The 15,062-nt window shown below is 41.4% G+C and overlaps 2 protein-coding genes across 2 annotated transcripts in view; both read right to left on the reverse strand.

The window, feature by feature from the left end:
- The window catches only part of LOC310792354 (macrophage mannose receptor 1-like), a gene marked incomplete at its 5' end in the record, with an annotated part of 50,354 nt that extends 48,838 nt beyond the window's left edge, over positions 1 to 1,516 (reverse strand). The window contains one exon of the mRNA XM_083654076.1: positions 1,459 to 1,516. Coding sequence (XP_083510202.1) covers positions 1,459 to 1,516 — 58 coding nt within the window. The remainder of the gene's footprint in view (positions 1 to 1,458) is intronic.
- A 126-nt stretch (positions 1,517 to 1,642) lies between these two features.
- The window catches only part of LOC310792355 (macrophage mannose receptor 1-like), a gene marked incomplete at both ends in the record, with an annotated part of 39,828 nt that continues 26,408 nt past the window's right edge, over positions 1,643 to 15,062 (reverse strand). Inside the window, 9 exons of the mRNA XM_083654077.1 lie at positions 1,643 to 2,162; positions 7,033 to 7,219; positions 7,369 to 7,401; positions 7,599 to 7,763; positions 8,213 to 8,329; positions 8,417 to 8,584; positions 10,233 to 10,398; positions 10,574 to 10,821; positions 11,410 to 11,506. Coding sequence (XP_083510203.1) covers positions 1,643 to 2,162; positions 7,033 to 7,219; positions 7,369 to 7,401; positions 7,599 to 7,763; positions 8,213 to 8,329; positions 8,417 to 8,584; positions 10,233 to 10,398; positions 10,574 to 10,821; positions 11,410 to 11,506 — 1,701 coding nt within the window. The remainder of the gene's footprint in view (positions 2,163 to 7,032; positions 7,220 to 7,368; positions 7,402 to 7,598; positions 7,764 to 8,212; positions 8,330 to 8,416; positions 8,585 to 10,232; positions 10,399 to 10,573; positions 10,822 to 11,409; positions 11,507 to 15,062) is intronic.

Consider the following 15,062-nt stretch of genomic DNA (forward strand, 5'->3'; position numbering starts at 1 on the left):
ATTTGTGAGGCAATGCTGGGACTTACTTGGAATTAATGCATGCATTCTCTTAAATGGTTCTGCAATATGATTTAATGACGAGAGCAAAACATGATTTATCAGAGCTGAGGACAAAGTAGACAAGTGAGAGAGAGATCAACTTGGGTCACCTATCAGTATTAATGATCAAATCACTTAATTGTTTATGTACGGACTAAAGACAGATAAGCCATCATTAAATTCTGAGTCTTGATTCATTAAAAAGGAGCAAGAAGCAGCAGATGTCATGAATGATACAAATCAGAATCAGAATAACTTTTATTGCCACAATATGCAAATGACATACGAGGAATTTGTCTTAGTGTCTGTATGCAGCGTACGGTCATGTCAATACACACACAGAGATAAATAAGTAGTAAAGATAACTAAAAGACAATCACAATGGTGCAAGTGCAATCAAATATACAGTATATACAATATATAGATGAGTGGAGGAGTGTTCAGTGGACATTAAATACAAATTTACATTGAATTTAAATGGAATTTACAGTCTGAGTTAAATAGGCATTAAATTAAATGAGTTACAGTCTGTAGTTAACAAGAGTAATCTAATGGTGTAAAGTTCTGGTAGGGGAAGCAGTTATAATACTAAGTAGTGACGAGTGAAGTCCAGCCGTTATGGCTGCAAGGTCACGTTTGATGGGGGGGGGGGGGGGGGGATTCAGCGGGGTTCAGGAGGAGGTAGTGGGGTTTGTGGGGGGTGTTGGTGAGGTTCTTGGTGGAAGGGGCTTTCGGGCCTTGTTGGTGAGGCCAATGGCAGTTTGGAAGAAGCTGTTCTTGTGGAGAGTGGTTCTGGTCTCTCCTCAGTCTCTTGCCGAGTGTTTTGAAGAGTTTGTGGCCAGGGTGTACATCCTCTGCTGTGCCTTCTTGGTGAGAGCTCTGATGTTCAGCTCCCATTTTAGGTCATGGCTGATGATGGTCCCCAGGAAGTGGAAGGACTCCACAGTGTTGACTGGGGAGTCACCCATGGTGATGGGGGAAGGTGAGGGTGGGTTCCTCCTGTAATCCACAATCATCTCCACTGTCTTTTGAGCATTTTACACCAGGTTGTTTTGATTGCACCAAGTCACCAGGTTGTCAACCTCCTGCCTGTATATTCGGACTCATCTCCATCTGTGATGAGCCCAATGAGGGTGGTATCATCCGTGAACTTCAGGAGCTTGACGGTCTGGTGACTGGAGGTGCAGCTGTTGGTGTACAGTCTGAAGAAGTATGGAGAGAGGACACCGCCCTGGGCGGCGCCAGTGCTGATGGACCCGAAAGTCAGTTGTATGTTTGCACAGCTTCACATGCTGCTTCCTGTCAGTCAGGAAGTCTGTGGTCGATCTGCAAATGGAGTCGGGCCCGCCCAGCTGGGAGAGCTTCTCCTGTAAGATGGCTGGGATGATCGTGTCAAAGGCCGAGCTAAAGTCCACGAACAGGATCCTGGCATAGGTTCCTGCATTGTCCAGGTCAGGTGGATGTAGTGGAGGGCCATGTTTATCGCATCGTCTACAGACCTGTTGGCTCTGTAGGTGAATTGCAGGGAGTCCAGGAGTGGGTCTGTGATGGTATTTAAGGTAGGACAGGACAATGCGCTCAAAGGACTTCATGAACACAGAGGTCAGGGCGATGGGTCTGTAGTCTTAAGTGCCGAGGGCCATGTCTTTTTCAGGAGGGGGATTATGGTTGATGTTTTGAAGCAGGCTGGTACGTGGCAGGTCCCCAGTGAGGTGTTGAAAATGTCAGTGATCCCTGGGGCCAGCTGGTCAGCACAGTGCTTCAGGGCAGAGGGTGACATGGAGTCAGATCCTGCCAGTTTTCTTATTTTTTGCTTTTTGAAAATCTTGTTCACCTCTGTCTCCTGTATGAGGAGAGGTGACGACGGGGGTGAGGAGGAGGGGGCAGCAGCACGCAGTTTGGGTCTCCAGGCTCCTGCTGTGTAGTTGGAGGGGGAAAGGGTCGGGGTAGAAGAGGAGAGGAGTGGGGAGGGGAGGGGAGGCGGGGGGTGCGGGAGAGGATTTGGTGGAGGGGGAGGAGTGGGGTGTGGAGGAGGGGGTGAGGGGGTCTGCTGGTGTTGAGATGGGGGAGTTGCCAGTTTGTAGTTGGTGATCTGTTTTAGGCTGTTTAAAGTCGAACTGAACCTGTTCGTCACGTGCATAATGAGTCCGTTGCAGACTGAAAACATAGTTTGTCTAAGATGACAGGTTGAGAGGCGGGTCATAGTATCATGTCGATGATTTTATTTGACAAGCGGAGAGTGCAGCACGTCGGCCTGGAATCTCCGAGGTGCAACCCCTGACAACCAAGCTCTCGGATGCGGGCGCCATTATCGTTGCTGTAACGATACGATATCCCTGGAATGCGCGTTTTAACGAGCCAGTTACATTTCTCTGCATTCTTAGAGATTATAGTTTTTGTTTTTTGTTCATGTTTCTAACAATTGGCCAAGTTAGTAGTTAGTTTATGGGATAGGAGTTCTGCCAGATGAGAGGCACTAGGCGCCATTTTCGACTTCATTTGGAAGAGAAAATTATCCAGAAATGAAAATTTGATTGACAGCTGCATGTCGTGATATGATTGGTTGAAATGGGGTAGAAATTTGATAGTACAAGGTGACGTCAGCAAACTGTACATTACTGTTATCAATGAAATCTTGAAAAATGAACTTTTGATGTGAAAAAGTGTGAAAAACTAAAGAAATTAGATTGTTGTGATTTGTTTTGCATACATTATTAAATAGGTGCACTGCATACCCAGGTATTTGAACTAAAAGAAAAGAAAAGTCATTCTTGGGTTCAGCTCGACTTTAAAGATATCTCTGATTTTCTGTCCCCCCCCACCACAAAAGTAACTGCTTGTTTTCCTGGATAACAATTAATTTATATTCATATTCCCATTCAAATGTATATTAATGAATGAATAAATAATGAATTATTTATCCAAATATTATTGGATTTATAACATTACCAATCCGATTGTGCTTCCTCATGCTGCCAAAGCAGAATCAGACTGTAGTCACTCATGACTCACATGAGTTCAAGCGAATGTCATAGTTTTGTCCACTGAAATTCTTGTAAATTTCATGTCGTTTTTGCTGGTTAAAATATTGTGCAACATTGATGACAACACAACGCTGACTTAATGCTTTTTAGGGCCATGTAAGCATTGCTGGGACTTGGGAAGTGGGTCAACACTTCACCTCATACATGTAGCAAACTAGATCCATGAAGCAATTTGCATTTGATATCACAACTATCCAATTTTCATTCATCAAGTTATATTGCTATAAAAAATATTAATTGTCATCACAAAGAGGGACTAATCAATCACTAATAATCTGATGGCACTTGGTAACACATGGTTATGCAACAATAAGCTATCCCTGCACTTAGGAAAATCTGAATGTATTGTTTTTGGAACAAAGCATAAATTAAGGGACCAACACAGTTTTTGGCCAAAGTGTTGTGTATCTGGGAAGTAAATTGGATCAAGTTCCCTAACGAAATTAAGTCTGCAAATTCTCTGAGCAGTTTTAAGAACCTTCTGAAAAAAGTATTGCTCGCTCGCTCTATTGTCTGGTTTCATGTTTATTAATCACAGACAGGCAATGTCAAATCTACAAATTTCAATTAATATAACAAAGTCTAGCAAGTATAAAATACATGGAAAAACCAATACAATACTATTCTTTTTTTTTTATGATATATTTATTTGAGATTGGAGTTTTGCAAAGATATATACAAAGTACACACAGAGAAGTGACATTTCTTCTCTCTTTTTTTTCTTGAAATGCACCAGTCAGAGACTGGAGCACAACTTTTTCTTATACAATCTCAAATTAACAAAGGCACTAACAGAAGGAAAACTAAAACAACAACGAAACAAACAAACAAGATAAAACAAAAACAAAAACAAAAACAAAAACAAAAAACTAACAAAACAATAAGTCTACATGATAACACACAAATCAGACATAAGTCGCATGGGGGGTGATGAGCAACTGACAAGTCCATAAAGGAGGAAGAAAAAGGAAGAAGTATCTAAAACATGTAAAAAGTCAAAAGTAAGAAGAGAAGAGTATGCTCAGGGTGTCCATCTCAAAAATAATAAAGTAAAAGTCAGTTTGGGTCCAAAGACAAGAGCGAGTTGACATGGGAAATAATAGGCTGCCATCTTCTGTCAAAATTGGCAATTGATCCTCTCACAGAGTGCCCAATTTTCTCCAAGGACAAGAAAGACATTAAATCACTCAGCCAAGATGTAGAGGAAGGGGGATTTTGACTTTTCCAATGCAACAGAATACGTCTACGGGCTATGAGTGATGCAAAAGCGACAACATCAGATTCAGTTTTAGAGAGATTAACTAATGTAGAGGGCACCCCAAAAATGGAAATAAACGGACATGGGTTGAGTGTAATATTAAGGGCTTCACTTAACGTTCTAAAAAAACATAACCAGAAATCAGACAGCTTTGGACAAAAGAAAAACATATGAGTATGGTCAGCTGGAGAAAAGCCGCATCGATCACAGAAGTCATTCGTATCAGGAAACAGCCTGCTAAGCTTAGCTTTTGTGTAGTGAATCCTATGAAGAACTTTAAACTGGATTAAGGTTAGACGAGAACATGAGGATGAGGAGTTTACTCTAACTAGTGCCTCCTCCCAAAATTCATCAGACAGTTCTTGTCCAAACTCCTCCTCCCACTTACCCCTAACTCTCGCAAGAGAGATCGTGTTTGAGTTCAGTATGAGGTTATACATGACTGAAATTAAACCTCGTGTTTCAGGAAGAAACAGAATGTCGGCTAGAAAGGAGGTTGCCGGAAGTAAAGGGAAAGATGTAAAATGCGTGCGAGCGTAATTACGAGCCTGCATATATTTAAACAAGTGGGAGTGTGGTAGATTATATTGTACACGGAGGTTCTCAAAAGAGGCAAATATACCCTCTAAGTATAAATCTGAAAAGCAGACTAGGCCCTTCTCTCTCCACAAACTAAAAAATGCATCTAGGTGAGAAGGAGAAAATAAGTGATTATGGCATATAGGACTATGTGGGGAAGGGGCAGACAAATTGAAATGACGCCTAAACTGTTTCCATATTTTTAAAGAAGAAAGAACTATAGGGTTTTTAATAAATTGGGGAGGGCGAGAGTCTAAAGGGGCACAGACTAAAGCTGAAAGAGAAGAAGGTCGAGAAGAGATGTCTTCAATTACACACCAATTGAGAGCGGGTGAGTTACACCACGCATGAATATTTACAAAATTGGCCGCCCAATAATAAAATAAAAAATTAGGCAGGGCAAGGCCCCCATCTTGCTTGTCTCTTTGGAGAACTTCTCTGCGGGCTCTCGGGTTTTTACCAGCCCAGATAAACCTGGAAATAATTTTGTCCAAGTTTTGAAAGAATGACTTTGGTATAAAAATTGGAAGACATTGGAAAAGAAATAAAAGGCGAGGAAGAATATTCATTTTAACAGAGTTGATTCTACCCATTAGTGACAAAGGAAGAAAATCCCAACGTTCTAGGTCAGCTTTAATATCACCCACTAACTTTGTAAAATTATTCTTAAAGAGAGAGGAAAAAGAGTGGGAAATGCTGATTCCTAAGTAACGAAAATTAGAATGAGCTAGCCGGAATGGTAGCATGCCTGGCGGAATTTGCTTCGCTGCCTCGTTGATGGGAAAGCACTCGCTTTTGCCGATGTTTAGCTTGTAACCAGAGAATGAACCGAAAGATGTTAGAATGTGTAAGATGTCATCGACGCATTTTTCAGGTTCACTAACGTACAACAAAAGGTCATCAGCAAAAAGAGATACACAATGTTCCAGTCCAGCTCTATAAATACCAGTAAAAAGTGTTGAGGATCTAAGAGCTATAGAAAGGGGCTCTATAGCCAGAACGAAGAGAAGAGGAGAGATAGGGCAACCTTGACGGGTCCCTCTTGATAATGAAAAGTAGTCTGATTTCTGAGAATTAGTTATCACTGAAGCAGTGGGGGCAGAGTATAGTAATTGTATCCAAGAAATAATTTTAGGGCCAAAGCCGAATTTCCCCAAAACGGAGAACAGATACTCCCACTCTACACGATCAAATGCTTTCTCTGCATCTAATGCAATGACCATTTCGGCAGCTGGTGTGGAGCTGGGAGAGAGAACAATATTCAAAAGTTTCCTTATGTTCCACGATAACTGCCGTCCCCTGACAAAGCCTGTTTGATCATCTGAGATGATGCTAGGTAGGCACGGGTCTAGCCGGCTTGCTAAGACTACAATACTATTCTATTTCAAATACTGATCCTTCAAAAAACAAACAAAAAAACATCCTCGAGCCTAAATTGTTTCATTCCATGAGGCCAGACATTGCAAACACCATTAACACTCCTCAGGCAAATTGTTAATGATTGCATTTAAAAATAAGAGACCAGCAACGATACAGCATATGTCCCAGTAGATGCTGATAGTTCTTTACAGACTAACTAAAATTGGCTCAGGATCCTCTTCCACTGCATTCTCTATGAGTTTACTGGTGTCCACCACGTCAGGCTGGGACCGCTCAGCGTTGAAGAAGAGGGGGTTGTGTCATGACCCGGCTCGTGAGCCATGACAAAAAGGGAGACACACAGCATTGCCAATATAAATAAGAGTTTTATTACTCCAAAAGTAACCAAAATGTGCAACAAAAGAGTCAAAATGTACTATGGAGTGTGTAAGTCAGTGATATCAGTGTGTCAGCTGTTGGATGAGTGGAATGTAGTGAGTGCAAAGTGTTGTAAAGTGCAAACTAGAAACTAAAGAACAAAACAAAACATGGTGCTGGCATGGAGAGGGAGAGAGACAGACTGAGGTCTGTCAGCCAGCTTTAAAGGCTCCTGAGGACTGATCAGGTGCACTCTGATCAGGTGCTCCCAGTTGCCCTGATTAGCTCCACCACTACTGGACCTGCAGGTAATTGACAAGGGGAAACACACACACACAGCAAAGCCCTGCAGAGCATATGCACATACACACACACATAAAGCAGGCCCTGCAAGGCAGAGGGCCGTCACAGTTGTCAAAAGTGGAGATGGGTAACTTGGGTAAGGGGTGACCATACTTCTTGTACAGGAAGAATGCAATGGCTGCCAGTATGGCAATGACAGCAAGGACCAGCACAGCTACCACACCTTTGTGGCTAGGGTGACTCGGATCGCTTAATGGATCTGCACAAATTCAGTAAGTAGATGATGATCAGTCAAAGGAATTTAATTACCAAGACAAAATTAAAACAAATGAATGTGGGTTTTGATGACTAAAATATTGTATTCATTTTTGACAAGTACATGAGTTGAAGAGATACAGTATAACTTACTCTTATAACTTGGTGAAGGCTTTGGCAGTATCACTGATAGGAAAGAAGAAAGGAAATGTGATACGATAAAAAAGCTTTCATAAGGCATAGCCATAGACGTTTCCACAACAAATGAATTTGCATTATTTGATGATCATTACTGTACGTCTTTACACCTGCTACAAATTCCTGTTATTGTATTTTATATAACAAGACCCCAAATTCAATCTGCTGTGGTCTGATGGTCTCACCTTTGGGTGTTTTACAGATGTATGCCCTTCTCCCACTGCGGCTTGCCACCCATGTCCCATCCGAGGTCCGAATACTTCCATGACTGTTAATACTGTTGGCTTTAGGCTCATCTGGACCCCAGTTAGTATATTCCATGACTGTTTTGTCCAACCACAACCACTCCCCTGGGGACAAATAGAAAGTCTGTACATTGTGTCTTTGATACTCTTTGAACCACAATTTAATAATATCCTTATGTACTGTCTGTATCTATGTTTTACATAATCTGTATTATATGTTTGCAGATCATTTATAATGAGTTTGGTATTTAAATCAAGAAGTAAAACAAAGAAATAAAAAACTGCACTTGTTGAAGAATAAAGGATATCATTTTAAAACTATTACATTTTGTCCAATATAACCTGAAATTACTACAATGTCTCCATTTGTAGCTTTTGCTGCTATGTAATGTCTTTATTCAATAGGAATACATGAATAAATAATTCAGCAGTATGAATTGTATATTGTGTGCTTCAATGCTGTAGTTTGCAAATGACATTTTCTTCATTTACTGATCAGAATTAGTAGTTGATTGTTTTGCTTCTTTTTGTGAAAGAGCAGAATGTAACTGTACCTGTGTGTTTTTTATACAGGCTGACCCAGAAAGAGCTGTGGCTGTCCTCATACACTTTCACAGTGCTGTTAATGAAGGCTTGTTCAGAGGGATCTTCAATACTGGCCAGAGTCCCACCTTCGCAGCACAAAATAGTCAGTTTTAAATTAAACAGTTCACTGCTTTAAACTTCAATATTAGACCATCCACAGAAAAAAGCCTTACCATGTCTGACACAGTTAGAAGCTGCATCTGCCCATCCAGCTTCCACTGTGATGAAGACATAACAATGACCCTTAAATGCCTGCCAGAGAAAAGGCTGACCTCTGTACTCTATATTCGCCTCTTCAGGGCAAACTCCAGGGAACTGGGTTGACTCTGTTGGTGCCTCATCTGTGGGAGGAATAATATGTAAGTTTTGGGATCCACTAATTCCTCTTTTCCTGCATTGAATTCCAATGCAACAAACCATTTTGACAAGGCGATCCTATATCATAGTTATATAATAAGCAAATTATGCCACATCATATAAGCCTAGAATGCATATAATATTGTATTACAATTAATTTAGAAACAACAGTGTTACAAACATATAGGGCCCTATTCTCCCACAAGCCTTCGGCGCTAAAACGGGCCTTAAACGCAAAAAACGTGCCTTGCGCCTGTTTTGGGATGATATCAATATGGCTTTACGCTGCCAAATGCGCTTTAGGCCGAATGGGTGTGGCGCAGTCCCAGAATGGGCCAGAGTGGGCGTGTCGGCCTTAAATCTCGGCGTACTGCTATCTTCCCACCTGGCGTAAATTTAGCGCTTTGCGCTTTTGAAAACCAGGCCTATTCAGTGCAGCCAGTTGCGCGGAGCGCTCCCCTCTGGCTCTCTCCCTCCCCTCTGGCTCTCTCCTCTGTCACCCTTCTCTGTGTCACTCTCTCCCTCTCTCCTCAGTCTGACAGGCACAATACGACTGTCTCTCTCTGACTCCCTTGCTCAGACAGACACAACACACGTCCTATAGGAAATAGCAGTTGTAAGTTCACTGCCTGTGAATGTCCCAGCATGCAATTGGGTACTCCATTTCGCTACTAAATAGCAACCAAATGAGGCGAAATAGATATAAAAGGTCGATCTAAAATAATGTGTAATGGTAACACAGCCTGCAATTGTAGAACATTTCAATATTGGACCAAATAAAACATCGAAATTAAAACACCACCCTAAGTGAAACATATATGTCCTCCTGGGCCTATATATATCCCTTGTCGATTTAACGTGATTTAGATAAGTGTTAGCGGAACGCGCTTCGGAACGCGCTTCTACTGTCATGTGCTATACTGTGATGTCCGCTCCAATAACTTGGCCCTACTTCACATTTAGTTTTACAATAAAAACACATTTATGCAATGACTTTACATAATGTAGGGTATATTTATGTGCATCATTCTACCTGCAGCAGGGGAGAGAAAACGATATCGTTCTGGACAAACTTTCACCAATATAAAATTAATCTCATCATATAGGGATAGGCTATATTTTTCTAGCTGATGCCTTTAGAACATTCTTTTCACTTTGATCTTGCTATAGTGTAGCGTATTTACATGCTTGCAGTATTTAAACTGCAGTTAGATTGGTTTGAGAAGCATAATAATATGGAATAATAGCCTATAATGGAGACAGACAGACTGGATGAAGGGGGGGGGGGCAGAGCGCTTGGCTTTCGTCAGGTTTTGCGGGACCACTGGAATTGGAGCTAAAAAGGCAAGCGTGCGATTCGTTTATTGCACTTATCCAATGAGCATGACGGTGCATAATTTTACGCTTAAAAGGCGTGGTTGTAATGCTTTAGGCTGCGTGTAGCGCCAGCACGACGATATCAAGTGCGCTGGTCCACGCCCACTGATTTGCGCTGCGCCAGGCGCTCGGCCTAGAAACAGCGCCGATGCAACAATAGGGGCCATACAGTATATTTTGCCTTTTATAGTCACTTAAAATTGAATGTTAACTGATTTATTCATTTATTTGAAATTATATTTCTACGAATCATACCTGTAGAGGTCATACAAGCACTGCTCATAGTCCGATTGCAGAAAGCAGTCCTCCATTTTCCATCCACATCCAGGTACACACAAGGTCGATCACTACTTGGTTCACCTGAAGCCCAATTGACAGAGTCCAAGTGCCAGCCATCAATATACCTGAAATAACCGCCGGTCTGAAAGCAAGGATGGAGCAAAATGCATTACATTTCACTGTTTCCCTGTACTGTATATAACAATGAGTGTAAAAAAAATCTTCCCTGAAGTTAGTCAATGTAGCCAGAATGAGTTTAGCACCATCGATAGACGTTATTTTCCGGTGTTATTGTGAGATACTTCCTGCCCTGTTACCTCTGCTTTGTTCAGTCCAATCCACAGGGGAGCCTTGATTTCAATGGCCTGTAGCTCCACATAGGCCCGTGTCCACTGATTTCGCAGGTTAGCCAGTTTGGGTTTATTAGAAGCCTCACTATCAGCTTCACAATGCTTCTCGGCAACATTCCAGGTCTTATTTTGAGTCACAATCTTAATGGAGTCATTAGCCAGCTTGACATAGATGTCCGGAGTTGTTGATTCTGTCTTCGCTGGGATATTTGGGTCTGTTGAGGGTGAGAAATTGATTGAAAGATGTTTTAGTTTCATCCATCCCTGATAGGGTGAATGCGATGATGCTTTCCATCAAACTGCTCCAGTAGACTACAGCTTGGTTGGTGCCGAACCTCACTCGCTTCCTTGCTAGTCAAAAGTGTATGTTCTTTGTACATATACATGTACAAAGAACTGCTGTGATCGGATTTGTGAAACTCACATTTAAAAAAAAATCACAATTTCCTTCTCCCTGGACAGCCTGAGCTCACCTCGCCTCAACAGGCTGATTCGCATGGTCGAGGCTGCGCAGCCAAAATGTGCAGCAAAGTTGGCTGTGCATTTTCTCCTCTCTGATTTCTACCACTCACGTGACGTCACGCCTCCCGGCTGAAGTTGTCTCGCGCATCCCCTGGGGCGCACGAGACAACCTCCCCCCACACTTTGAATACCGCTGATTTAGAATATTCTGCCATTGTTCTTAATAAACCAAACTTCAGCAAATTCCTAATGTAAGAAATTAACATTAGCAAGATCATTCCTTTCTTCTCTATTACAATACTTTCTAGACCAGAGAGAAAGATGGCAGATGATGAGCTCACCAACATCTTGAAGACAAACATATCCGTTGGTATCAGCGCAGGACTTTTCTATCCATTTCCCAAACCCAGGGGTAGGACTGCTGCTCATCACAACACACTGTTATATACAAAGGGGAAAATTAGGGAAATGGAAAAGTCACAGAATCCAAGGTCATTTTTGGGTCATGGGTCATGATGCATTTTCTGGCTAAAGCCTGGATTATGCTTGACGCTTTGGCCGGCCGCACGGAAATGAGAGACACGGAATCCGACGAGGAAACGTGTGGAGCTTTTATACTCTGTGTGGGTTTCTGCAGGCGGAATTGAGCGCCAGTCTTGAAAACTCCACTTTGTCCGCCCGTCCGCGTCCGCGTAGTTACAAATTTCGGCGTGCGCACAGCCGCTCGAAAACCGTCCGCACGGACCCTTGCGGAGGGGCGTGTCTGCTGATTTGACGTCACTTTTCCGCGCGGACACTCGCGTTCCTCGCTGATGCGGAAAGCATAATGAGACCTTAAGAATACAGCATTTCTGCTTTCACCTCTGTAGAGCATGAGTATGCATGTTTTGTTCTTTCACCTCTGTAGAGCATGAGTATGCATGTTTTGTTCTTTCACCTCTGTAGAGCATGAGTATGCATGTTTTGCTGAAATGCTGTCGACCGGATGACACACCTCTAACATTTAAGTAGGCTACCTTGCACCTTTTGATGTTTCAACATGTCTTTAAAAAAGTACCAATTGGTGGATATATTTATGTTCATATTCCTCCTCATACCTTCTGGTTGAAGTAATTTAATGCAATGCAACAGCATTATTTATTTATTATTATTATTTCAAGTGTGCAGTGAACTTTGTGGGGTATTTTATTTTGGCTTTGCCGGTTTTACCAACATGAGCTCCGTTCCTTATTACAGAAATAGTAAAACTATTTTTTCATCAGCATTTTACCACGTCTCCCAGATGAAAATCTCTTGGTAGGCATGCTGAAGCAGGAAGTGACGTCGACTTTGGCTCTCTACAGGAGTTGATATGAAAGCTTGTGCAAGTCATTAGCTCACCAGCTTGTTTACCAAACCAAAACAGCTTGCTGCCATTAGTAGTCAGCAGCACCAAAGTTGACAAAACCATATTTCGACTTAGAATTTCAACAGTTTATTTGTAATTTGATGTTCAAAACTTGTCAAAATCAATACGACCTGAGTCCATTTGAACCTGCTTTTGTTTATGTGATGCTATATGCGCGTCTTCGTATGTTACACAAATCCATTCCAACAAAATATTTTGACGCAATGATATTAATATACATGTGTCAGAAATTTTGTTCGGTCGTTACCCATACTGTACTGTAGATCACTAGGCTACATGATAAACACTACATGGGTAACATGGGTGAGTGAGTGAACCGTTAATCTTTGGTTGTCTGGCTACATTTTCCTATAACATCATGCTGTCATTTTGCGAAAAACATCAGTGTGACATCACATCTCTCTGGGTTATAGCTTGGGGAGAGAGTTCTCCAAATGTTGTTTGGTCTGTTCAAGGTCAAGGTAACTCACGACAGAGGTTATGGTAGGGTTTAGTAACTCAAATCAAGTTTGAACATCTTACCTTATTCAATCTTCGACTTTGACGATAATAATTAAGCAAAAGATCGTAATGACCATACACAAAACGATCTCCAAAATGCATCTACAATGGAGAATAAAAAAAAATCAGATTTTTTAAATCAACAAAACATGTCGAAATGTAATATTATAAACAATAGTGCTGCATGCAACTCAATTCCTCATGACAAAACCCTCTATTAGGCTACTTAATATAGACTAGAAATCTTGCACGCTCCTTTTCTAGCGTCCCTCGCAGCCTTGCACGCTTGCGTCCTCGGCCGCTCAATTGGCAGCGCTCATTTCTACCTACATGTACTGTGCCTCTTTGGTTTGCCCTCTAGGTCTCGCCCGCTTCGCGGGTTCGCAGACACTGCTCGGCCACTATGTGGCCACTATGTGGCCTCTCCTGCACAACTGCAGATGAGGAGTTGTGGGCCGCACCAAGCTTCACCTTATTATCAGTATATAAACAATTTAGAGTTTGTGCTCTCTGGTGTCTCCTCCTGAGTCCCCTGGGGTTCCTGCGAGGACATCACATTTTGCCTTTTCTATACTATAATACTTATTTCTGCTGAACTCAGACCTCTTGTCCTCACTTGGGGACACCTAAGCTACAATTTTGTCGTAGTAGAAGAAGAAAAATCGACTTCCTGTCAATACAAGATAGCAAATCAACCAAATCCTCCTACCAGCACTCCTGAGACAAATGTGGCCAAGGTAATAAACCTGATCAAATTGTATGGATGAAACTTGTTGATTCATGCTTAGGACTCTTTGAAGTTTGTAAAGACATGCAGGTTTGAATTTTTTTTGCATTAGTAACAAAGTACAGTGTTGCTAAAGTTGAAGCACTTGTACGAGGACAGTGGGTTAATCTTTCCTAAATTTAAGCACTTGTACGAGGACAGTGGGTTAATCCTTCCTGTTGTAGATGTAATGTAATGTAATGTAATGAGAAAAACATTATTTGGGGAGATAAGGGAAGACACTATACTAGTTTACAAGAGTCTAAATAGTTATTGGGTGTGGTATACAATATAAATATAAACAATATATATCAATTATAAATATAAATAATAAATACTATAAATCATACATATTTTTAAGTGTTTTTTGGGTGTTTCCGGGGCATGTTGATCTGACAGCCGCTGAAAAATTGTTGTATCGGATAACAGGCAACCTCTCTGAGCTGGAGGATGTTTTTCTGCAGACATTTTATTTTTGCACAGCCATGATAGGCATTCAAATAAAGAGAAATACTTTATTTTAAGTTGGTGACTTTATTGTGTTGACAGAAAGATTGTACCAGTGACCACAAGCGAGGACATAATTTTTTAACTATTTTCTACTTACTTTTTTTTTTTTTTTTTTTTTTTTTATTAGTACTTAGTTTTCCGAAGTAATCCCAAATAGCAAAGAGAAATCAAAAATCCAATGCAGCTAATGGGGTCGGGACTCAAGAGGTTAACTTGGGGCATGGATTTCTTCATGTTGACAAATGTTTGTCTTCTAGGTATAGACCTATTCGCTAACCCCGGACGGTGCCATATTGTTGACAAACCACAGCCGTAACTGTGGTTTGTCTGGCCGGCTAGTTTAACTGAACGTATATCATTCAGCAGTTATGCTTCATCAAAGAGAAGTGATGAAAAAATAAGTTTGGTCGGAGATGTGGACCCATATAAAAAAATTGACTTAGCCACCATGAGTAAAGATAACTCATTATATTGCCAGGTGCCCATGTACAGTATAATGTACCGGACATTTATAACTACCTTGTGAATACAGTATTGGCATACACGTCTCAGGAGCTGAAGGCTTTCAAATCCCTTGAGTCCTTTAATTATTTCATCTATGGCAAGGTCTGTGACATTCTTACTTTTGTGCCACCAAGCACTGTCGTGACAGCAAAGGTAAATAACCTTACGTTAAATGTTTGTTTGATATGATCTGACGCTTGCTTGCATGTTAGCCCAATGTTTGCTACTAACGTTAGCTTCTGTCTCTTTCCCTTCACATTTGCGGACAGTAGGGATTGCTTAAAAACTAACACCCGGGCTTTTAT

This window comes from Poromitra crassiceps (genome assembly GCF_964638095.1).
Source record: "Poromitra crassiceps genome assembly, chromosome: 17".
Taxonomy (NCBI): Eukaryota; Metazoa; Chordata; class Actinopteri; order Beryciformes; family Melamphaidae; genus Poromitra; species Poromitra crassiceps.